This window comes from Oryctolagus cuniculus, chromosome 18 (genome assembly GCF_051225735.1).
Source record: "Oryctolagus cuniculus isolate XC-2025 breed Fujian yellow rabbit chromosome 18, ASM5122573v1, whole genome shotgun sequence".
Classification (NCBI taxonomy): Eukaryota; Metazoa; Chordata; class Mammalia; order Lagomorpha; family Leporidae; genus Oryctolagus; species Oryctolagus cuniculus.
The window spans coordinates 77,414,500-77,437,916 of record NC_142884.1 but is presented as its reverse complement, the minus strand read 5'-3'; the positions used below and the strand labels follow the sequence as shown (position 1 = coordinate 77,437,916).

The 23,417-nt window shown below is 63.0% G+C and overlaps 2 protein-coding genes across 10 annotated transcripts; both read right to left on the bottom strand.

The window, feature by feature from the left end:
• Nucleotides 1-8,207: 8,207 nt before the first annotated feature.
• FOXL1 (forkhead box L1) lies at nucleotides 8,208-14,991 on the bottom strand. 9 transcript variants are annotated; one of them, XR_016224947.1, is made up of 3 exons: nucleotides 9,498-14,991; nucleotides 9,054-9,130; nucleotides 8,208-8,521 (listed from the first exon to the last, which is right to left on the bottom strand). XR_016224947.1 is itself a non-coding variant. In XM_089319576.1 (2 exons), the coding sequence occupies exon 2, from the start codon at nucleotides 10,665-10,667 to the stop codon at nucleotides 9,714-9,716; it is 954 nt and encodes a 317-aa protein (XP_089175702.1). In that variant the 5' UTR covers nucleotides 10,668-11,738; nucleotides 11,882-14,991; the 3' UTR covers nucleotides 8,208-9,713. The 9 variants fall into 9 exon arrangements, 5 of the variants coding, with proteins under 5 accessions (XP_089175702.1, XP_089175703.1, XP_069917973.1 ...); XR_016224946.1 differs by having other exon boundaries at nucleotides 9,054-14,991; XR_011383856.2 differs by having other exon boundaries at nucleotides 8,208-9,130.
• Nucleotides 14,992-18,753: 3,762 nt separating this feature from the next.
• FOXC2 (forkhead box C2) lies at nucleotides 18,754-20,559 on the bottom strand. The gene has a single exon (XM_070061869.2). The coding sequence runs from the start codon at nucleotides 20,422-20,424 to the stop codon at nucleotides 18,889-18,891; it is 1,536 nt and encodes a 511-aa protein (XP_069917970.2). The 5' UTR covers nucleotides 20,425-20,559; the 3' UTR covers nucleotides 18,754-18,888.
• Nucleotides 20,560-23,417: the final 2,858 nt, after the last annotated feature.

Sequence of the window (23,417 nt, the reverse complement as noted above, 5' to 3'; positions counted from 1 at the left end):
ACCACCGAGGCCACCACCCCCTGCCCCACTTCCCATCCGGCTCCCTGCTATGGCCTAGGATGCATCAGAGGACGGCCCAAGGGCTTGGGCCCCTGCACCCACGTGGGAGACCTGGAAGAAGCTCCTGGCTCCTGGCTTCGGCCAAGTGCAGAACTTGGGGCATGAACTATCAGAGGGAAGGTGCTCTCCCTCTCCCTCTCCCTCTCTCTCTCACTCTCTCTCTCTGTAACTCTGCCTTTCAAATAAATGAAAAATAAATCTTTTAAAAAATCACAGTGGAAAGTGCTCCGTCAGGTCCATCGCTGGGGCTGCACAGAGAGGGTCAGGTGAGGGTGCGCAGAGCCACAGGCCCCGCCACGGTTCCCGGGCAGAGTCCGCACTGAGCCTCCCCAAGCCGCCCTGCCCCGCGCGGCACAGCTGACCACGGAAGCTGCTCCCTGCCCCAGGGTCAGAGGATGCGAACACAGCATCTCCACGGCAACAAAGCCCACAAGCCAAGCCCTCCTCTTTGCCTGTGGGGCTCCCTGGGGAACCCCAAGTTCACACTGCGTGTCTGGGCGGTGGCCCCACCTTCACACACAAGAATGAGCGAGAGGGAGTCAGGATTTCACCTTCAGGACTCTCGGGGAGCGGGGAATGTGTAAAAGACGGGTGCATTCGGGGATGCTGCTGTGGCATAGTGGGTAAAGCCACCACCTGTGGTGCCGGCTTCCCATATGGGCGCTGGTTCAAGACCCAGCTGCTCCACTTCCAATCCAGCTCTCTGCTATGGCCTGGGAAAGCAGTGGAGGATGGCCCAAGTCCTTGGGCCCCTGCACCCCCATGAGAGACCAGGAGGAAGCTCCTGGCTCCTGGTTTCAGATCGGCACAGCTCCAGCTGTTGCAGCCAACTGGCAAGTGAACCAGCAGATGGAAGACCTCTCTCTCTCTCTCTCTCTCTCTCTCTCTGCCTCTCCTTCTCTCTCTGTGTAACTCTAATTTTCAAATAAATAAATAAATCTTAAAAAAAATAAAAATACTGGCCGGCGCCGTGGCTCACTAGGCTAATCCTCTGCCTGTGGCACCGGCACCGTGGGTTCTAGTCCCAGTCAGGACACCAGATTCTGTCCCAGTCGCTCCTCTTCCAGGCCAGCTCTCTGCTGTGGCCCGGGAGTGCAGTGGAGGATGGCCCAGGTGCTTGGGCCCTGCACCCCATGGGAGACCAGGAGGAAGCACCTGGCTCCTGCCTTCGGATCAGCGCACTGCGCCGGCCGCGGCAGCCATTGGAGGGTGAACCAACGGCAAAGGAAGACCTTTCTCTCTGTCTCTCTATCTCACTGTCCACTCTGCCTGCCAATAAATAAATAAATAAATAAATAAATAAGACTGGTGCATTGGACGATGCGTGTCAGTTTGCTCCTGGGCCTGGATCTGGTTCCTGTGTGTTCCTAGGGCACAGTCCAGGCCTGGCAGCCAGCACTGTTAGGTGGGAAGTGACAAGCTCTCCTGGTTACCAAGGCCCCTGGGTACAAAGCCCCATCTTCACCAGGGAGGAGTCAGCTGCCACCTCTGCCACGCACACCCGGAGTCATGTGCTCGTTCCAGCTGCTGCAGACACGTGCCAACACGCTTCACACTGACAGTGAAGAGGTCATGTGATGGTGATGGTGGTGATGTGATGATGGTGATGGTGGTGGTGATGGTGGTGATGGTGGTGGTGGTGGTGGTGGTGGTGGTGGTAGTGATGGTGGTGGTGGTAACGGTGATGGTGATGGTGGTGGTGATGGTGGTGGTGATGGTGGTGGTGATGGTGGTGGTGGTGGTGGTGGTGGTAGTGATGGTGGTGGTGGTAACGGTGATGGTGATGGTGGTGGTGATGGTGGTGGTGGTGATGGTGGTGGTGGTGATGGTAGTGGTGGTGGTGATGGTGGTGGTGGTGGTGGTGATGGTGATGATGGTGGTGGTGATGTGATGGTGGTGGTGGTGATGGTGGTGGTGGTGATGGTGGTGGTGATGGTGGTGGTGGTGGTGGTGGTGGTAGTGATGGTGGTGGTGGTAACGGTGATGGTGATGGTGGTGGTGATGGTGGTGGTGGTGATGGTGGTGGTGGTGATGGTAGTGGTGGTGGTGATGGTGGTGGTGGTGGTGGTGATGGTGATGATGGTGGTGGTGATGTGATGGTGGTGGTGGTGATGGTGGTGGTGGTGATGGTGGTGGTGATGGTGGTGGTGGTGGTGGTGGTGATGGTGATGGTGATGGTGGTGGTGATGTGATGGTGGTGGTGGTGGTGGTGGTGATGGTGACAGTGGTGGTGATGGTGGTGATGGTAAAGTCATATAGATGCTATGTGTATATACTTATGTATAAACAGAGAAAAAGAGGAAATACCAAATTACATTGATTATACCAAAACACCAAAACACATTGACCGGAAACACCAGCTGGAGACAGGGTTACCACAGGCGGTGGTGGGGTCGCAGCTTTGTCCTCTCTCCATGCCCCTGCGACACCGCTTCTCCTGTAGCTCCCGCCGTGAGCGTCAGCAGAGGTCACTCTCCCCAGCCACGGCGCGAGGAGAGCCGGCGCAGGGAAGATGCTGAGCTCTCCTGGGGACGGACCGAGCACCTTAACAAACGTGGAGAGAGAAGGGGCAGACGTGCTGCGTGATGCCTCCGCCCTGCACGCCGCCCCCACGGCACCCGACACAGGCACCGGGAAGGCCGAAGCCTCCCAGGGCGTCCTGACACAGAGCGGGGCGGGTCTGTTCCCCGCAGGCACGGATGCCTCGGGAACACCGGGAGACAACCGCGGGCGGGAAGGGAGCACACGCATCTCCACCCAGCGAGCCGCGCAGAGACAGGGGCTGTGCCGGCCCGCGGCCTTGCGCGGTGGCCGGGCCCGGGGCGGTGCCTCCAGGAAGTAGCCTTCACCGCCGGCCACCACCACGCTCTCAGGATGGAGCCGGCAGTGCCGACTCCAAGTCCAAAAATGTGGGAAAGTTTATTTATTTCTCCGAAACATTCCTGATTTGTAACGTGCTTTCTAAAAATGCTCCAGCTGACCGAGCCCCCGCTATATTTAGCCGCAGCCTTTAGGAGAAATGCTGTTTGCGCCGTGTGAGGCGGGTCCCAAAATGCCCGGGTTCGGGAAGGTCTGCCCGCCGGCCGGGCCCCATCTCCGCTGGCCCAGGGGGCGGCCCCCGCGCGGGGTGCAGGCAGAAAGAGCTGCGTCGCTCCCAGGGCCCCTGCGTTCATGGCGGCCTCCCGGCCAGCCCTGAGTCTTCCCGAGCTCCTGCTGCGGGGGCTCCTCGGCCCTGCGCCTGTGGGAGCTGCCCCCCCACCCCCGGCTCTCCCACGGTCCCCTGCTGCGGGCGGGCAGCGACTTGTTTTGCTTTTGGTTTCGTGTTCAAATGGTTGGGTCATCTCAAGACATGAGACACTGCAAGATAAAGAAAAATCGGGCTGCAGCCGCCGGGGGGGTGGGGGGCAGGGTCAGCTGATTGGTACAGATGCCCGCAGCCAGAGTGGAGCTGGGCCCTGGCTTTGTCGTGGGCCGTGGACCCCCAGAGGTGGACCAGCTGGCGGTGAGACCTGCCCGTGCACTGAGTGCCTCCTGCCTGCCAGATGTTTCATGTGTCAACCCACTCCCACCGGCCAGGACGCAGCAAGCACGGGGCGCACGGCGGACGGGCACGGACAGGCACCATTGCGGTGACGCCCTATCTGCCACCTCACTTGCCCCCCGCACAGCTCCCTGAGGCAGTGGCCGATGGGGTTTCCTTTTGCCCAGGTGGCGAAAGTTACGGGACTTGGTTTCCCCAAGACCGGCAGCAGCATAAGAGCAGAGCTGGGGCATCGGCCTCTGCCCGGGGGCCCCAAGATCCGGCTCCCCACGCGGCTGGCGCTCGCCGGCCCACCCACCCGAGCACCATGGTCAATGGGGAGGCATCTGTGGGACGCCAGCGGCTGGACGCTCTGTCGGGAGGTCTGTCCACCTCCAGAGAGGCAGAGGCGGGGCAGTAGACGGTGGGCAGCTGCCGGGAGAGCCTGTGGGGCCTGGCTACCTGGGGTGGCATGTGGCCGGTCAGGATGCCACTCACCGCCAGCTGTGCCCTGAAGTGCGGGCTGCTGGGGTCGGCAAAGCCGCGAGCGCCAGCACTTGTCCCCTGCCTGAGCCACCTTCCTTGGCGCCATCTGTCCTCTGAACTCAGGCTCGGGGCCTCCGTGCCGACACGTGGCTGTGGGAGTCTGCATGGGCCACGTGCAGAAGACCACCTAGTGAGTGGCAGCTGTGCCTGGGGCTCAAAGCCAGACGGTCGCCCACGCTGCCCACAGCTCAGCAGGTCCTTCCCAGGCTCCCAGACGTCCAGCAGGGCCAGGTTCTGCCTGCTACGGGGCCCGGACCGGGGTCCAGCACCACCTTCTTGGTAGGTGGGAGGCCCCAGCCCTCTGGGATGTGGTTGGCACTGCTGGCAGGGTCTGGTTCATGCCCCAGCTCCTGCAGGTCAGTGGGATACTCACCAGGACCAGCTGGCCCTGGGGAAGGCCCCTGTTGTGCCCCTCCCACCCTGGTCTGTCCCCAGTCCTGCTCCACCACACAGGTTGATTCCTGGGACCCTTGGAGTCCCTTCTGGCTATCTTCAGCCAATCAGAGGCTTTGCGGGGCGGCGAGAAGGCCAGAGGAAGCAGGTGGGGCGTTCCCTGCCCAGCCTCTGGCTCCTTCACGCTCCTGGTGAGGCGCCCCCTGCAGGCTGGGGCTGGGGCAGCCCTCACCTGGATAGACCTTGGAGGGTCCCGTCCCCTGACCCCTGGCCCCTGGCCCCGACCCCGGCCCCTGCTCTCTTCCATTCACCACTTTCAATGGGTTGCTACTTCCCGCCAGGACCCTGCTGTTCTACCTGACGGGAAAGGGGCCGGGGTCCCACCGCCAGGATGAATAAAGACACCTGCGTTGACCATGTATCCCCCAGACCCCGAGGGCACCCCAGGAAGCAGATCCTGGCCCTGAACCCACTTCCTGCCTAGGGTCCACGTGTGCTCGGTGCTCAGTGCGGTCAGCACCTGGGAAGGGCCACCTCCCCCACCCAGGACCCCCTTTGTCACTGTCAACACCCACGACCTCTGTCTGGGCCCTTGGAGCCCCAGCACTTGGGGCCCCTGCAGGGAGGCAGCAAAACAGAGAACGCGACCTTTGGTATTGAGGAACACTTTTAAAATCGTTTTAAATACGAAAGAATCTGACTTTTCCAACAAATGCAAGCTCTTCCTTTGAAATAATAAATGTACGAAACAGCATTGCGTGGAAGCAAAGCTCCAACCACACAGAGACAGGAAGTGGGCAAATGTCACCTCCCTCTGCCACGCTAACCTGAGCGTGCCCACGTTTGGGCAAGCTGGCCGTGGCTTCAGCCGTAGCAGTGACTGCCCGTGGCTCGTCCCCCAACCCACAGGACGGATGACGCGGTGAGACGCTGGGGGCTCCACCTGGCCCCAGCTCGGAGCGGCACAGCGGGGCCTGGGGAGGGCTCAGGGGTCGTCGGGTGCCCTGCAGGCCCAGCAGGCCGCCGGCCCCGGGGGCCAGGCCAAGCTCAAGGGCTGGTTGTGCAACGCTCCTTGTAAAGGCCCTGCGACTCAAGTGCTCGTCCCAGGGCCTCCTCCCAGCACCCTTCATAAAGTCTGTTAGTTTCACTCTAACAAAGCAGACGTAAACAACGCCCAGTTCAACCTAGACAGGAAAACAAAACTGCAGAACTGCACAGAACAACAAAACCTTCCCAGGGCTGGCGCTCGGGTGCGGGGAGGGGACGCAGCCCACCTGCACGCGGGCCTGCACGTGGCACCAGGTGAGTCCCAGCACGCGCCTGCCCAGATCGCATCCTTCAAAACCTTCACGAGACAGGAAGGAAAGGGGCCGTCTATTTTGAAGCTAAGAATTCTGAAGCACACAAGGGATCTTTAAAAACACGTGGACAGGCAGATGGTGAGGATCGTGGATCCCCAAACTGTCGCACTAAAATAAAAAAAATGCACCGAGGGGCCGGCGCTGTGGTGCAGCAGGTAAAGCCACTGCCTGTACTGCTGGCATCCCATATGGGCACCAGTTCAAGACCTGGCTGCTCCACTTCCCATCCAGCTCTCTGCTGTGGCCTGGGAAAGCAGTAGAAGATGGCCCAAGTCCTTGGGCCCCTGCACCTGTGTGGGAGACCGGAGGAAGCTTGAAGCTCCTGGCTTCGGATCAACACAGATCTGACCGTTGCAGCCATTTGAGGAGTGAACCAGAGGATGGAAGACCTCTCTCTCTCTCTCTCTCTCTCTGCCTCTGCCTCTCTGTAACTCTGCCTTTCAAATAAATAAATAAATCTATGAAAACAAATGCGCCAGCACCGCAGCTCAATAGGCTAATCCTCCACCTGCGGCGCCGGCACACACCGGGTTCTAGTCCCGGTCGGGGCGCCGGATTCTGTCCCGGTTGCCCCTCTTCCAGGCCAGCTCTCTGCTGTGCCCCGGGAAGGCAGTGGAGGATGGCCCAAGTGCTTGGGCCCTGCACCCCATGGGAGACCAGGAGAAGCACCTGGCTCCTGCCTTCAGATCAGCGCGGTGCGCCAGCCGCAGTGCACCAGCCGTGGCGGCCACTGGAGGGTGAACCAACGGCAAAGGAAGACCTTTCTCTCTGTCTCTCTCTCTCACTGTCCACTCTGCCTGTCAAACAAACAACAAACTAACGCATGGAAAGGCATACTGTGAAGTCATGAGCCAGTCTGGAGGAGAGAAGCACCACACGTTCTCCCCGCCCTGTGATCGCTAACAGAGCTCAAAGGGAGTCTATGGACGAGAGACTGACGCTTGGAGAAGCAGTGACTTTGAACAGCCTTGTCTCCACTGTGAGGAACAGGTTTGTTCCCCACACTATTTGTTGAACCCTTTACTTAACATAGAGTTAATTACATGTGTACAAAGTTAACTGAAAATAGACCTTAGTAAAAGTAAGAATGGGAATAGCAGAGGGAGGAAAGGGGGTGGAGTGTGAGACGCTGGGGGAATCACCATGTTCCTAAGGTTGTAATTATGAAATAGATGAAGTTTGCGTTTCTTAAATAAAGTTTCTGGGGAAAACAAAAAGAAAATCATGGCTTTCCAGACTGTTGCACTACAATAAAATTGTCTCAATTCTGGCTTTCCACAGACTTTTAAAGAACCCTTGTATATGCACATATGTATACATGCATGTGTGTTCACACGTGAACACACACTGGTTATCCACGTGCCTCCCATATCTCCCATTTCAGTCAGGGCTTCTGCACGTGTGCATGTGAGAGTGTGTGCAGGAGACACAGAGACAGAGAGAGACACAGAGACAGAGAGAGACACAGAGACAGAGAGGGGCAAGAGAGACACAGAGACAGAGAGAGACAGACAGAGACAGAGAGACACAGAGAGGCAAGAGAGACACAGAGACAGAGACAGAGAGAGAGACACAGAGACAGAGATACACAGAGCAGAGACAGAGAGCCATCCAGGCTGGAAACAGCTCAGTGACAGCAGGTGGGCTCTGCTCACTGATGAGAGCGGGGGGGGGGGGGACTTCTGATTGCCTACGTAGCACACGCCTGCTTCCGCTTCGACCAAAGCAGAGCTGAGATTTTGTTCTAATCAGGAATGGAAACCATCTCTTAGCTCACCGAGCCATAATTTGGAGCCAAAGCTGCCATCGGAACGTGCCCACAGCTGTTCAGACCCCCACGTCCCGAGCCCCGTCTCCCTTGCCGAGTGGACGGCATAGGAAACACCCTTCACTCCTCCAGCCCTGAGTGGGGACTGGCCAGGGATGGTCTCTGTCGCATGAACACGCACAGTGGATGCACATGCCCGCGTGCTTCCCTGACAGAAATGGGTTCAGACAACACGTTTGAGTTACACTATCCTTCTAGAACAGCAGTGCTGGAACTCTCGACTTCTTTGAAAAGCAGTCATCACAGACGAACAAAAACACAGAGCATCTCAACGCGGAAAACAGAAACCTGTGCCGGGGGGGGCGTCCTCCCCCTCGACCGAGCCCCCTCCCCCGGCTGCTGCTGGCCCTCTGCAGCCTGGGCGTCGGCCCCCCAAGCCAGAGCCCCCGGGAGGCTCACTTGCTTCTCCAGCTTAACCCAGGCTCCTCTTCCCTATCACACCGTTTACCACCACCCCCCCCCCCGACCCCAGTAATCCACTGAACCAGGCACTGAGAGGTTAATGAGAAAACAACTTTATTCGCAGAGGCTGGTCGTCTGGGGTGACAGCATCTCCAGCGACAGGCCTTGGCAGCCTTGTGAGTCACAGGGGGGCTGGACCTCAGCAAGGGGTCTCGTCGGCGTCCGAGCAGCGCAGGCTCCAGCAGGCTCCAAGGCCGGCTCTGGGGCAGCCAGCTCTGTGCCCCTCACCTCCTGCTCTCTTGAACGCTGTCACCATTCACAAACAAGCCTGGAACTACTTGAACGGTGTTTGCAATGTCCAAGAAATCCTGGCCTCTGTGCTTTTCCCACAGCAGATAAAATACACGGGACCTAGGGGTCCAGGAAATCCGGTTTCAGGATCTGCACATGGCCCCAGTGGGATCCCGGCGTCGGAGGTGGCTAAGGGCAGGGCTGAGCCTGGCAGGGAGAAGGTCTCCCCCACCAGAGCCCAGCCCCCTCCGAAAGGTGGGTCTCACTTCGGCCCCAGGCAGGCTGCAGGCAGGGGCACAGGAAGCCGGGGTGCCTGGGAGACGCCCTGCGCCATGGAGCCTCCTGTGTCTGGAGGAGCCCCCCCCCCCGCCCCCTGCCCCGGGGCAGACACGGGCAGCTTCCCTCGCTCTCCTGCATCCGCGGAGTTGTTTGTGTGTTTCCCCAACTTTTTTATTAAATTAGTCCTCCATTATGTGATCATGGAAAACGTAGCAATAAACAAACGCGCTTCTTGGAAAAAAACGTGGAAATGGAAAGCCCTTGGCGGTAGGGGCATACCCCTCCCCCTCCAGCCTCCGCACCCCCTGGAATCCTGAACCCCTTAAAAACCAAAGCAGAAAGAGGGGACCCTGCTGTGCTGCACTTGTCTAACCGAGTCGCGGATGCGGGCCCTTCACAGGTGAGCGTCAGTCAGGTGCTTGGGGAGAGCGGAGCTGCTACTTTCACTCTCTGGAAGGAAATTAGGAGGAAAAAAAAATTCTCAAACAAAAACGATACTGCTCTGCACGGCTTCTCTGCCTCCACCTCGGCTCCGGCCGCGGTAAATCCTCGGAGGGCCCTTCACCTCCCGGAGAGGCTGAAAAACGGGGGTCACCCCGGTGCCCCCACCACCGAACTTCAGGGACAAACCCAGGTGCAGCCTCCCACCACCCAGGCGGGCTCAGAGCCAAGGCCTGGGCCACCCAGGGACAACTGAGCTGGCGCGGTGGCCAGATTCTGGCTCCCCGCGGACACCACCACACTGGGTCCGCGAGGCCAGCCCTCGGCGTGTCCGCGGGCCCCGAGGCGGTGGCGAAGCTCGCGCCCTCAGACCGACCTAAGGTCCAGGATGGGATGCTCGCGTCTCCGCGGGGACCGAGTCTTTGAAGTCTCCCGAAGCCGCTCCCAGGTGCTGCGCTGGGTCCACTTCCGAGGAGAGGGGCGCGCTTCCCCGAGCCCGCACAGCGGCCCGCGACGGTCACTTTACAAAGACCGGGGCCGGCCCCCGCCCGCGGCTCCGGGAAGGCTCCGAGCGCGCGGGGCGCCGTGCGCTCTACTGGAAGCGCAGCAGCGCCTCGGGGAGCTGCAGCGGGAAGTAGGAGAGCAAGGGGATCCCGAGCTGGTAAAAGCCGCCCTGGACGTGCGGGTCGAGCATCAGAGACGCGTTGAAGGGCGGGCGGAGGCCGGAGGAAGCGGCCAGAAGCGAGCCCCCGGCGCCGTCGCCTGCTCCCGCCGGCTTCTGGTCCTGCCGCCCCGCCAGGATGCTGTCGATGCTGAAGCTCTTGGGCTTGTCGGAGCTCTTCGGGGAACTGCGGGAGGCGGGGCGCGCGGGCGGGCCGGCAGCCGCGGCTGCTGCGCCCCGGACCCCGTCGCCCGCGTCCTCCTCCGGCCCCAGCCAGTGGCTGGGCGCTTCGGGAGCAGCGCCTTCAGGGAGGGGCGCGGGGCGCGCGGGCGCTCCCCCGAGGCGAGGAGTCGCGGGGCCCGGGAGGCCGGCCGCACTCCCCTCCTCCGCGCCGTTCCCCTGCGTCTCCGCGCGGGCCCGCTTGGCCTCCGGGGCGCCGGGGCCCGGCTTGGGCTTCCTCTTCCGGCGCCGGTAGTTGCCGTTCTCGAACATATCCAAGCAGCGGGGGTCCAGCGTCCAGTAGCTGCCCTTGCCCGGCCGCCCTTTCTCGCGGGGCACCTTCACGAAGCACTCGTTGAGCGAGAGGTTGTGGCGGATGCTGTTTTGCCAGCCCTGGCGGTTGTCGTGGTAGAAGGGGAAGCGGTCCATGATGAACTGGTAGATGCCGTTCAGGGTGACCCTCTGCTCGGGCGCGTCCTGGATCGCCATGGCGATGAGCGCGATGTAGCTGTAGGGCGGCTTCTGCGGGGGCTCCGCGCGGCCGGAGGCCGCCAGGGCAGCGGCGGGGGCGAGGGCCAGCGGCAGCCCGGGCCTGTCGGGGCCGTACAGATAGAGCATGGGCGAGGCGGCCAGGGCAGGCAGCCGGGCACCGAAGAGGTGGCTCATGTCGATCGAGAGCCGGCGCTGCGCTCCCCGCGACGGCTTAGGGAGTGCGCCCCGCGCCGCCAGGGCCGGCCCCAGGAGCCCGCTGCGCGCCTGCCCCGCGCTCTGCTGGTCTCCCCGGCCGCTCGGCGCTCTGTCCCTTCCTCATTGCTTTAAAAACGTTAAATAATTGTTGTAAGTTTGCTATTATATGTTGACTTAGCGCTGGAAAATAAATTGTCTATGATAAACAGTCGTTGTGTTCTCAGCCCACCCACATTAATTAAAATTTCATTGCTGAAAAACTCCAAGCGTTTCCCTCCACGAGTCTGTCTGATACCAGCCAATCGGTTTCGGGGCTATTCCTTCATTTGTTTATAGAATTAGTCTGTTGATAAGTCCGCCCACCCAAGTTGAATCAAGCTGTGTTTATTTGGAAAAATTTCCGGGCACCCAATATATAAACGCACTGATCTGATGTTTGAAATTTCACGTCCACCCCTTGTAAGCACACACAGTCCGCAAGGCAGGATGTGCACCACGGTGGCTGCTAGCGGTGCCGCGCGGCCAGGAGGGAGGTGGGGGGGTGGAGACCCGGGATGAGTTGTGCCCCGTCCTAGGGGAGCCCCTCAAAGCGCCCCCGCGTCCCACAGAAGGTCTTGTCATTTCCCAGCCTCCCTGAGAGATGTGGTGCCCTAACACGCTTTGGGGGGGGGGTCCTTGAACGCTTTGAGAGCAGAGGTTCCCGTGTGTGCAGAGGGGGCCAAGCCTCCCTGGAGGAGAACCCGGCGGACCCACAGGCGAACCAGCGTCCAGGAGGACCCCACCCCCACCAGGGCCACCAGTAACAGGACATCCCGGACCAGGCAGAGAGCGGAGGACCCGAGAGTCCAGCTTAGGGACTGGGGGACCTGGTCCCTAGCCCCTTGGCGGAAGGCTTCCAAGTAAGCCCGGATGGAGAGCAGGGGCAAAACGAAGGTCCTTCTGGTGGGCCTAAGGCCGCGGGCGAGGAGCGCCACAGAAGGGGGAGGCGGCGGCCGGGCGCAGCGCCGGTGTTTGCGCACGCGGGTCTCTCGCGCTCTGCTCCGTGCTTTCCTGTTTATAACAAGAGGGGTTATAACAACTTCGCAAGTGCACGCAGCTGGCCCGTGATTACATTAACGTCGGGAAGCCTGCCGGCTCTCCCCGCGCCGCCCACCCTGGGGTGGACGCGCCCCCCAACGCCCGGCTCCTTTTACTTTGGAGCCCCCACTCTTGAATGGGGGCGACAGGAAGGAGGCTTCTCCTCGCCCCCTGTCCGGCAGGCGCGGGGCGCGCGGGCGGGCAGCGTGACCGGTCCAAACTGTTTGTGGCCTCCGCTGAGTATTTTGTAAAGGAAAAAAGAAAACACTTGGGATAACCGAATTAACGTTTCATTGAGTAAACCCTGTGGCGGTGCCAAAAAGAGGGGGGAGGGCTGAGAGCGGCAGGTGGGCGCACCAACAGCCCACGCGCCTTTGGGGAGGGACGGAGGCAGACCCCAGGCTGGGCACTGAGCACGGAAGGGCGGGGAGCAGCCCCGTCCAAAGTGTAGACGCCCGGGAAATGGCCCAGGTGTTCCGGGTTTCCGAGGACCCCGCCCACCCGCCGCTTCAGTCAAAAGCGCTCGGGGGACCTGGTGAGTTGGAGGTACCAGAGGAAAGCGCAGGCCAGGTGGAAAAACCGGTTTGGGTGCAGGCACCGCCTGCGGAAGCGCCAGGCCAGGCCCGGGACACCTCCTGGCATCCCTGGGCGGGCCGGCCTCGATCCCAGGGGTGGCCAGTGCCCAGAGGAGGCGGGGCGCCGTGCCCTCAGGATCCCGTGCTCCGTTTTCAGCCCCGGGGTGAGGAGAGAAGCCCCACGCCCGCCCGCGCCTTCGCAACCCAGGGCCCCGGGGCTGCCGGGGTCACGCGCCAGCTCCCGACCCGCGCGCTCCCGACAAGCTCGAGTTTGGATGCGTCTTCAGCCTCTGCAACGGCCCAGCACCCTCCTCCTCCCCGCACCCCGCAGCCCCGCCTGAGCTCCCGGGCCCCCTTGGTCCGCCACGCACAACCCTGCCTCTCCCGAAATGCGCGCTGTCCCAGCGGATCCCGAATCCGCACCACGATAAACACCGCCCAATTTGGACAGGGGCTGGACGCGGGCGGAGACGCGCGCGCTTGGTGGGCGGGGCGCCTACAGGAACGAAAAAAGAAAAAAACCCGCGTTCTGGCCGCGGTTTGGAGGCGCGCGCTCAGCGCCTCGCGTTTACCGAAGTTCGTCCGCGCCGCTTCGCGCCCCAGCCCGGCTCCGGCGCGGGATAAACCCTGGGCTCTCGGTTGAAGAGCCGGCCGCTGCGGCCCGGAGCTCCGAGCCGGGGCGGATCCCCGTTTCCGGGGAGTGCGAGGCAAGCGCTCGAGCGCCCGGGGCGGATGCGCCCCCGTGCGGAAGCTCAGGTGGCCAAGGGCGCCGCCGCGGCCGGGAGAGAGACGACCCGCGCAGCGCCCCCAGCCCCCAGCCGCAGGTCGACCCTCCCTGCAGGTTTCCCAGCCGGGTTCAGGAGCCCTGGGCTCCACGTCGCGGTCACAGCGCACCAGTTTCGTGCCCTCTGCTGCGAGCAGAAATCAGGAGCAGCGTGGGTCGGGGGCGGACGGCCCCATTCCCAGGCCTGAGAGCACGCGGTTGTGCGCTCCTCTGGGGAGGCTGGGCTGCGCCCTGAGGCTGGGGACCTGAGAGGTGCGGGGCTCCTCCCGCTGCCCCCCATGCGTCCACCCTTCTCTGCCTTCCAGAACGCAATAGGCGCCAGGATGTTCACTGCTAGGAGCCTCGGCTCTCCACGTACCCGCGTGCTGTTCCACGCAGACAGCTGCGCAGGCACGGACAATGCAGGTGTGCGCCATGCCCCCGCCAGCGCCCTTGGAGAAGAGTGGGGGTGGAACGAGGCAAGGCTGAGCCGGGTCCCCAGGGAGGGGGTTGACGACAGTGAGGCTTCCTGAGGGCTCTGGGGCGCTGGCACCAAGGGCTGGGCTTGTCCCGAGGCATGCTGCACCCCCACATCAACCCTAGGAAAGGGAGATCCGTCATTCCCATTCTACAGACCAGAAAACCGAGGCCTGGTCCCTTAACTCAGGTCTCCCGGGAGGAAGAGCCCTGAGACAGAAGAGCAATCCTGCTGTAACAGTGAGCTCTCCCGGCCCTCTCGTCTCTCTGCAAGGCAGGCGTGAGGGGTGCACAGGTTTCTGCAGAGGGCAGCACCACGTGGTCCCAGGACCGTGGAGGTCATTGGCAGAACAGGGGCCAGAAGCCACAGTGGCGTCCTCCAAGGACGGCGCCCACCGGGCAGCAGAGCAACAGCCCTCCAGAGAGGAGATGAAAGTTCTAGAAACTGAGTCATCGTTCGCAAGCCGCTGAAATCTGGAAGGTTCTCTCCTCCCCCACGCCCACTGTGAGAAACAGCAGAGCGTTTCCAGAGCTGGGGGGTGGGGGGCAGGTGAGGCCAGCCTGGGCAGGGACGGGGAGGCAGTGGCCGCTGGGCGAGCAGCTCACGCTGTGGGCCCCGCGCAGGATTTTCCAAATGACGCACTTATAGCTCACCTGGTCCCCGCTGTGATTGAAGGGCCCTAAGGAGAGGCAGTGGGGCACAGCCCCGCCCCACCCAAGGCAGTGCCGGCTGTGCACGGTGAACCCAGACAAAGCCTCCCTCCCCGCAGCTCGCCAGGCCAGCCCCGCGAGACGGCGCGTGGACGCGCTGGGCCCGGGCTTGGGCGTCTTAATTCTCCACAGTGAACCTCGCGGTTTTGTTTTTCACTTGACAAAACGGAGCCTGGAGCCACCATGGCCGTGAGCCGGTGCCTCGGCCTCAGACAGAAAGCCTGCTGGGGAAGCCACCCGCTAAAATCCACCAGGGCCAGCTCCCGGCCGAGGGGCACAGACACAAGGTCCCTGAGCACCAAGAACCCAGGAGGGCGGAAGTCTCCCAGCACTACCCACTGCCGTCCCCCTAAAGGTTCCTGGGTGCCGGCACCCCGGGCAGCCCAGCCCTGGCCCTCCATTTCAACCTCACACACACACAGCCTCAGGACTAAGCCCTGAGCCTGGCCCCTGGGAAAACCGTCGCACCTGAAGACACTCCTGATCAAGCTCCACGCAAGACACGGCTCTCTGCTCTCCTGCAGTCGGGGGGCCCTGGCTCAGGGGAAGGGGGCGGCGTCCCCCGGGCACAGCGGCTGCTGCCAGCCTTCCACGCTGCCCGGGGACCACTGCACCTCCTTCCTCCAGCGCCTTGGCGAGCTGAGGCCAGGCAAGAATGCGGCAGGCAAGGAAGGCTTGGCAACGTTAGGAAAGCATCTCAGATATGTGGAGTGGGGAGGCACTCCCTGGGAGGGGAGGGCTCGCCCTGGCGATGTTCTGACCCTTAGCGTCCCACTCACCTGAAAAAGCGGCACCGGGCCCCAGATCCCAGTCCTCCCGAGCCTCCTGCCTCCACCTATGCCCCCTCCCCAGCCCCTGACATCACCCCAGACAGTCAGACAGGCGTGGGCAGTCCCGGGGACCCGCACAGGCTCAGAGACCACAGTCCTTCTGCGGGAGTGTGGCTCTGCCCGCGCAGCCACGCGTGCCCATCCAGGGCTGCGGTAGCAGTAACTCCCCCACAGCCCCCTTTGGGATTTGGGGGTGGGATGAGGAGCCCAGAGTTAATCCCCTCTCTGCAGGGATAGCTGAGAGCCCCCCCCCACCCCAGAGGCAGCCACCCCAGGCCAGACCCCCAGGCCAGCACCAGGGGAGGTGATGGACCCCGAAAGATTTATGAGCCGAGCGCCGGAGTTCCCAGGACCCTGTTGTGTTCTGCTCCCTCTAACTCCTGTCTTCACTTCTTCCCAGCAGGGGAGGGCAGCAGGAGCGAGGGCCCACGCAGAAGCCCTGGCGGCGCCCAGAGAGGAGGTGCGGTGGCCCTGTTTGCAGATCAGAGGACTCACGCCAGGACTGTGCTCGTCCAATTCCTAGCCCAGGGCTGGGGCAATTCGGGGCTGTAGGTCACCACGAAATGTGGATCTGCCAGCCCAGGGAGGGCGGCCCGGCCACAGACCCCAGCTGGTGCTCAGAGGGTCCTGGGCAGGTGGCACCCAGGGCCCCTCTTGCTGCCAGCCTCGACTGGGCGTGGGTGCAGTCTCCCATGCTTCCAAGCATGGCAGCGGTAGGGGGCCGCTGCAGCCGCAGCCTCGCTGGGGCTCAGGATTCCAGAGATGCCCAGCGGCCCCGGGGCATCGGGACTCTGCATGGGGCGGTAGTCCACCCTGCCGAGGCCAGCCCAGGAGGCAGGAGTCGCTCCACGCAGACGGGCTCTGCCGGGGGTCGGGATAGCTTTCATTGTATTTGTAAAATCTTTGCAGTCTGCCCAGTCGTATCTGCTTAGTGGGCCTGGAAGGAACGTGGTCATCAGACACCGCATTGTACAAACTGCGTTTGAGGAGAGCACAGAGCCGCCCCAGCGCCTGCGGCCCTTCCACCTTCGACCTCTACCCAGTCCCCTTTTCCTGAAAGTCCCCTGGCCTCCCAAGGACCGCGCCGCGGACGGAGGGGGCGCCGAGCGGCTGCGTGAATCCGCACGTCCTCAGCCCGCAGCGGCGCGCCCGGGAGCAGTGAACGCAGCCTGGCGAGCGCTTGGGCTGCGTGCGGCTCACGCCTGGCTCTGCGGGATCTTCCCCTTGCGCTCGGGGACCGGTCACTCAAGCCCTAGGCCCGAGGTCCGCGCAGGGAGCTGCAGAAGTCGGGCCCGAGCCCACCTCCCGGCACAGCGCACGGACGCCGGAACTTGGCGGCGCTTCCGCGCGCCTCAGCGGGTCTGCGCGCCTCGGGCTGAGCCGGCCTTCGAAGCGCCGGGGCCTGACTCCACTCCTTCAACTCTGGAGGCCTGGACAAAGCCCCAGATGCAATCCCCTGCTTTACCCACGAGAGAAATGGAAGGGCGCCTTCGCCTGGCTTCTGCCGGGGCCGGGTAGGGGCGCCATGTCGAGCTGCGCGCTCGCGTTAGTGTCTGAACACCGCGCAACCCCAAGAGCTTCCTAAAGGTGCCGACGCCCGGCTGTGGCTGCCCCACTGCACCCACGCCTCTCTCTGCTCTCTCCCGGCTTCTCATTAACAGGGCACCAGGGCTACAGATCTCGCTCAGGCTGGGCTTCCGGAGAGGCCCCTTGGAAACACGTGGGGAAGCAGCAGGCCCCTGCTCCGGAGAGTGGCCTGGAGTCAGCGGGAGAAGTGGCAGGGGCTGGGCCCAGGGAGCCGGCCGCTCCCGGGACCAGAGCTGGCCTGACCCCGCGGGCTGGGAGAAGGCAACTTGCCGGCTCCCGCACCTTACGAAACAGAGTAAGCCGAGTGCCAGCTCCGGGGACGGGGGCGCAGATGGGAAGAATGCGCCCGGTTGGGTCAGGCGGATGCTGCTGTTTAACACCCCCTAGTTCTGTTCCAGCTCAGGAGAGCGAGAAAACGGCCTTTAGAAACCACCACCGCCCGGGTTACCACCAGCGCAGCTGCTTGGGGCAAAATCCTCATCGCCTGCCGCGTTAAATGCCGCGAAACCTCAGCTCACCTGCTGGGGTGGGAATTGGTGAGGCTTGGGTCCCAAAATTCACACGTAGAGCCCAGCAGGGGGGTCGAGGTCCGAGACCAGGAGAAAGATAAGTCGCCGTCCCCAGCGGCCTTGCACAGCGGCCACGCCGCTACCAGAAATAAGAGAGACGAGATATCAAAACCGAACAGAAAATTAATCTCCCTGCTATCTACGACCTCGCAAAGGCGATCAACCCAGGACTCTAAAAGCAACATAGACTACTTTTGAAGAGCAAAGGAGTTTATAGTTTTTTCACTGCAATAGCGCTAAGGATGTAGGAATCCACACAGACCCCCGCTCCGGCCGCCACCGCCACTGCCACCGGGCAGAACTTTAAGGCCACAGCACCGGCGCTCCGTGGGCCTTCTCCCAGGTCACTTCCTGCCCTGGGGAAACAGTCCACGGTCCACACTGTTGGGGAAGCAAAGCAGGACTCCCCCTGGGCTGCAGCTGGCAAATGGGAAGCCCTTATCTCTCCCCTCCTGGTCACCCGGAGGGAGTGCCACTGTTTGTTTTGACAATTGGCATGTTTTTTTGCATTTCACAAAACGCATTACAGCGAGGGTCCGGCTCACCCTGCAGGCAGCCCTGGCCACCGGTCCGTTTCCGAATGCATCCAGGCAGGAAAGAAGCTCCCAGGCGGGATTTTAAATTAGATGCCTTTTCTGTCACTAAGCAAGACCAGAGAGGAGCCGTCCCCCGCCCCTGCAATCATCCTCATGTGCCTCTGCATACACCCACCTGTGTAAAATAATGATAATCAAAACAGGTGGGTTTGCAGACACACCTTGCTTTTCTTTTTTTAAAGCAAGAACACAAACACACTGTCAGAACTCTGAGCAGAAAAACAACAAGGGTTTATTTTAAGGCAAATACAACGAAAGCCACATAAGACAAACACGGCTGCAGTTAAGATTTCTAAAGATTTTTTTTTCTCTTTTCGGGTGGAATCTACTATACACAACCATCACACTCTGTAAAAATATCAGATGCTTCCTTATTCTCCACCACCACCACCACAACAAAAAAATAAATTATTTCCTTGTTTTGTAAAAGACCTACAGCTCAGAATGGAGCGGGGTGGGGAACGGGCTTCTAGAATTCGATTTGTCAGAAACGGTCGGGCAGGATGCAGAACTATCCAGTGAACGTAACTTTAAATATTATATTAACGGCTCGGAACAGCACCGCCACCACCAAGCCCACGCGTCAGCCAGCGCGGTGGGCGCGCCGCACCAGCGCACACCGCACATACGGGATCTACCAGGGCCCCCACGCCCCTACAGGGGTCTCCCCCCCGAGAGTCAGCAGCCAGTGGCCCGCGGTGGCATTCGGTCCAGACCTTAACTTCCGAGGCCCGGCGTGGAGCAGGGCGCAGCCATTCGGGAGGGAGAAGGGGCGCGAAAGCAGCGCGCGCGGCGGCGGCGGCGGGCCGCGTCGCACTGCCGGGGGCCTCCTGGGACCCCCGGGCCGGGCCCGGGGCGCGGGCGGAAGTTACCTGCACGCTTCGCGGCGGGCCGAGGGCTGGCGCGCGCGCTCCCTCCGCGTCGGGTCTGAGAAAACAGCCGGTGGGCGCGTTTTTGTTCCGGAGCCGTGTTAAGGGGTTAGGACCTGGGGGCGGCGGGGGCAGGCCGGGGCAGGTCAGTACTTGGTGCAGTCGTAGGAGTAGGGGGCTGCGTGGCGGTAGAGGGTCGGCGTGGACCTGTAGGGCAGCTGACAGCTCGCGCTGCCGCTCGCCTGGGGCTCCCCGAGGGTCGCGTTCTCCATTCCCAGCCGGTGGGAGCTGAACATCTCCCGCACGTTGGGGAAAGTCTGCGGCTGGGTCGCGAACGCGTGGCCCGGGAGGTGGTTCAGGTCCCCGCCGTGGTTGAGGTACCAGGAGGTGGCCTGGGCAGCGGCGGCCCCGGGCTGCGGCGCCGGCTGCGGCTGCGGCTGCTGAGCCGGCGGCGGCGGCGGCGGCCCCGGCGCCTGCGGGTGGTGGTGGCCGTGGTGCTGGTGGTGCTGGTGCGGGTGGTGGTGGCCCGCGGCCGCGAGCGCGCCCTCCTGGCCGGCGGCGAGGTTGAGGGCGCTCAGGGGCGACGTGGGGCCGCCCGGGTGGTCCGAGAGGGCCTCGTCCAGGGCGGCGGGGACGCACATGTGCGCCGGCCGCTCGGCCCCGGTGTACAGGCTCATGGCGCGCATGCTGCACTGGTAGCCCCCGGCGGCCCCGGCCTCCAGGCCCTGCGCGCACGGCTGGCCGTAGGCGGCGGGCGGCGCGGCCGCGTAGGGCAGCGCCAGCGGCGGCACCACCAGGCCCGCGCGCCCGGCCGCGGGGCTCAGCTCGCCGCCCGGCGGCGACGTTCGCAGCGTCATGATGTTCTCGACGCTGAAGCCGGGCAGCCCGTTGGGCGCCGCTGCGTGGTGCTCGGGCAGCGAGCCCGCGGGCGAGCCGGCGGGCGTGGAGGCCGCGCTGCGCGGGCTGCCCCGCAGCGCGCTCTCGGGGCTCAGCGTCTCCACCTTGGTGATGACCGGCAGCGCGGGCGACGCCGCCTCGCTCTTGACCACCACTTTCTGCTCGGCCTCCTTGGGGGCCTCCGCCGGCGGGGGGCCGGCCGGGGCGCCCTTGGCCGCCGCGGGGGGCGGCTCCTTGAGGTGGGAGCGTTCCTCCTTCTCCTTGGGCACGTCCTTTTTCTTGAAGCGCCGCCGGCGCCGCAGGAAGCTGCCGTTCTCGAACATGTTGTAGGAGTCCGGGTCCAGCGTCCAGTAGCTGCCCTTGCCCGGCTTCTTGTCGTCGCGCGGCACCTTGACGAAGCACTCGTTGAGCGAGAGGTTGTGGCGGATGCTGTTTTGCCAGCCCTGCTTGTTGTCCCGGTAGAAGGGGAAGCGGTCCATGATGAACTGGTAGATGCCGTTCAGGGTGATCTTCTTGTCCGGCGCGTTCTGGATCGCCATGGTGATGAGCGCGATGTAGCTGTAGGGCGGCTTCACCAGGTCCTTGGGCGCCGCGGGCTGGTGGTGGTGGTAGGGCGCGTAGGAGCGGCCCATGCCCGCGCCGTACTGCTCCGGGTGGCCCGAGTAGACGCCCATGGGGCTGGCCATGCCGCCGTAGCTGCCCGCCGCCCGGTAGTAGTTCTGCTCGCTCAAGTAGGGCACCACTCCCAGGGCGTTGGGGTCCGGCACGGAGTAGCGCGCCTGCATGCTGCGCCCCGCCCGCGCGCACGGGCTGCGGCCGCGGAGCGAGGGAGGCCCGGAGGGCGAGCGCGGAGGCCGGGAGCCGGTGCGCGGTCGGGGGCAGCCCCGCGAGCCTGGCCGCCTCCGGGGCGAGGCGCGGGAGGCGCCGGCGCGCGGCCCGGTACCGGGGCTCCTTTCAGCGGACTGGGCGAATCGGCATCCTGGAGGGCGCGCCCCGGGCCGCCGCAGCGCCGGCCCGGCCCGCTCGCTCGCGGCCGGCGCGGGCCGAGGGCGCAGGGCACCGAGGCTGGCCCTGGGGTCCGCGCGCGGAGCGCAGGAGGCGGCTCCCCCGGCCCCGCAGCGGATCGGCGGCCCTGGGCAGTCGGCGAGCCGGGGTCCAGAGTGGCTGCCCGGCCGAGCCCGGAAAAAAAAAAAAAAAGGAAAAAAAAGAGGCAAAGTCCCTTTTAGGGACTGGGAAAAGTTTCAAAAACCTTCTTGCTGAAAGCGAGTTTTTACTTTCCGCAGGCCACGCCCCCTCTGGGAACTTTGGGCCAATCCGCGACGGCGCTGAGGACTTGGCGCCAATCGGGGCGAGGCGCGCCGGAATCCGTCGGCTCTAAGACCCAGCCCGAGCCCCAGACTTGGCTGCAGTTGGGTATCGCCTCGGAAAAAAAAAAAAAAGATTCTTTAAAAAAGAGAGTTTTTATCTTGATAAAAATTTATCTCATTATCACATTTCGGCTGACAGGCCCATGTGCCCCCAACGGAACGGCGACGTTCCTTTGCAAAAAATAAAAAAAAACAGCTTGGGAATGTGGAGTCGAATTGACGGATGCGGTCACAGGTCTCCCCCAAGACCTTGAAAGGAGCCAGGATTCCTTATTGATGAGTGACCATCACCAGGCCGCCTGGTCATGGGGGCCCAGGTGTAGTGGACCACGGCGAGCGCGCAAGGAGAGGCCCCCTGGGTGCGCTCCCTACTTAACCGAGCCGTGCGCAATCCACGGGGCGCCCCGGGCGCGGGACCCGCAGCAGGAACTCAGGTACTCAGAGGTAAATTGTGGAAGGCGAATCCGTCAGGGCGGCGAGGGCAGCCGAGCGAGCCCGCGGCCTCGATCCCCCCACCCCGCGCGTCCTGAGCCGCACAGAGCGTCCGTGCCGCGGGGCGCGACTCCGTGGCTGCGGGCAAGGGCCTAGCGCCGCCTTGCCCTCTCCCCTCCAGCCCGGCCGCGTCTCCCCGCGCTTCCCAGGTGCAAAGCCCTTGTGCCCCCAGGACACCCGAGCGGGACGGCGACTCCCCGGGCCCCAGCAGAGCTCGGGCGCTCCCGCCCTGGAGCAGAACCCGAGCGGTTCTCCGCGGGGACTTCGCCCCGGGACTCGCCGGCCGCTCACGTCCACCCCGCGGGCAGACCCTGCCCACTGAGCCTGGCGCGGACCCCGGGGACCCCCAGGGGACTTTGGCGATTTAACTCTTGATTCGCCGGGCTCCGATTCGGCGGTGCCAGGAACCGCGAGTTGCGCCCTGGCCCTGACCAGGAGCGGTCGGCGCTCCCCGCCCGCCGCAGCGCTCCCGCTGCCTCCCTGAACCCGCGGACTCCGTGTAGACGCGGACTCCTTATTCCTCCAGCACCTCGGGCGTTCCGACCGCCCTCAGCCTGTTCCCACGAGCGCAGTCCCCGCCCCTGGAAGGGCTCAGCGGGCCCGGCCGGTGCGGGAGTTCAGCTCGGCTTCCCGGGTCTGCCGCCGCCGCATCGAACCGCGCGGGGAAACGCACCGCGCACGCTTAGCCGTGGGGTGGGGGATGGAGGGAAGGCGCCAGGGGCGTCGCGTTCACTACCGGAAAGAGAACAGAAAATTCACGCGCGCTTTCCTGGTCTCCTGGGAAATGCAAAATCACAAGCAAACTACAGACGGGCTCCCGCGGCTCTGAATATCCAGTCAACCTGCGTTTCCACAGGGATTCTGCGCCCATTCTCCAACTCGCTCCCCCCCCCCCGTTTCTGTCTCTCCCTCCTCTCTATCTCTCCCCATCTCTCTCCTTCTCTCTCCTCTGTCTCTCCCCATCTCTCTCCCTCTCTCTCTCCCCCATCTCTCCTCTCTCTCCCTCTCTCCTCTGTCTCTCTCCCTCCTCTCTCTGTCTCCCCATCTCTCTCCTCTGTCTCTCCCTCTCTCCTCTCTCCGTCTCTCTCCCCATCTCTCTCCTCTCTGTCTCTCCTCTCTGTGTCTCTCCCCCCTCTCTCCTCTCTCTCTCTCTCCTCCCTCATCTCTCTCTCTCCCTCTCTACCCGTCTCTCTCTCTCCTCTCTCTCTCTGTCTCTCACTCCCCATCTCTCTCTCTCTCCCTCTCTCCTCTCTCCCTCCTCTCTCCCTCCCCCATCTCTCTCCTCTCTGTCTCTCCTCTCTGTGTGTCTCTCCCCCATCTCTCCCCCTCTCTCCTCTCTCTCCCTGTCTCTCTCCTCCCTCATCTCTCTCTCCCTCTCTACCCGTCTCTCCTCTCTCTCTCTCTCTCTCTCTCTCTCTCCTCTCTGCAACAAAGCACAATACAGCCGCCCAGTCTTCAGCCTTCTCGCCCACCGCACCTGTATTGTCTTTAATACCGCCTGTATTTTCTCATTCATCCTCAGAAAAACAGAGCTCCTGACCGAGGTGCCTCCCCTGCAGTGTGTGAGGGCGACCCAGGATTTTCTGGAAATGCAGAAACACGGCCAGGCTGCAGGCTTCCCAGAGGAATATGTTACTCTGTTCATGCATGTATGTGCGTGTGTGCATACATGTGTGTGCCTGTTCACTGACGCATGTGTGCACGTATGTGTTAAATGCCTTTATAACAGCTTGGGGGAAAGACAAGCTAAGGACACGAGGAATTAAGACCAAGTGAGCAGTTCCTTCCTGCGTGTGCAGAGAGCGCCCGTGGGCGGCCCTGTCCCCACCCCCGCCAGCGGCGTGGGAGGACATCCCAGCCCTGGAGCCGCGGACCAGAGCTGGGTTTCTGCTGGGCCCGGGGGTGGGGGTTCTTGCGCA

Coding starts and splice junctions, on each gene's coding strand:
- FOXL1 (XM_089319576.1), bottom strand. CDS start 10,667: ATGAGCCACCTCTTCGGTGCCCGGCTGCCTGCCCTGGCCGCCTCGCCC.
- FOXC2 (XM_070061869.2), bottom strand. CDS start 20,424: ATGCAGGCGCGCTACTCCGTGCCGGACCCCAACGCCCTGGGAGTGGTG.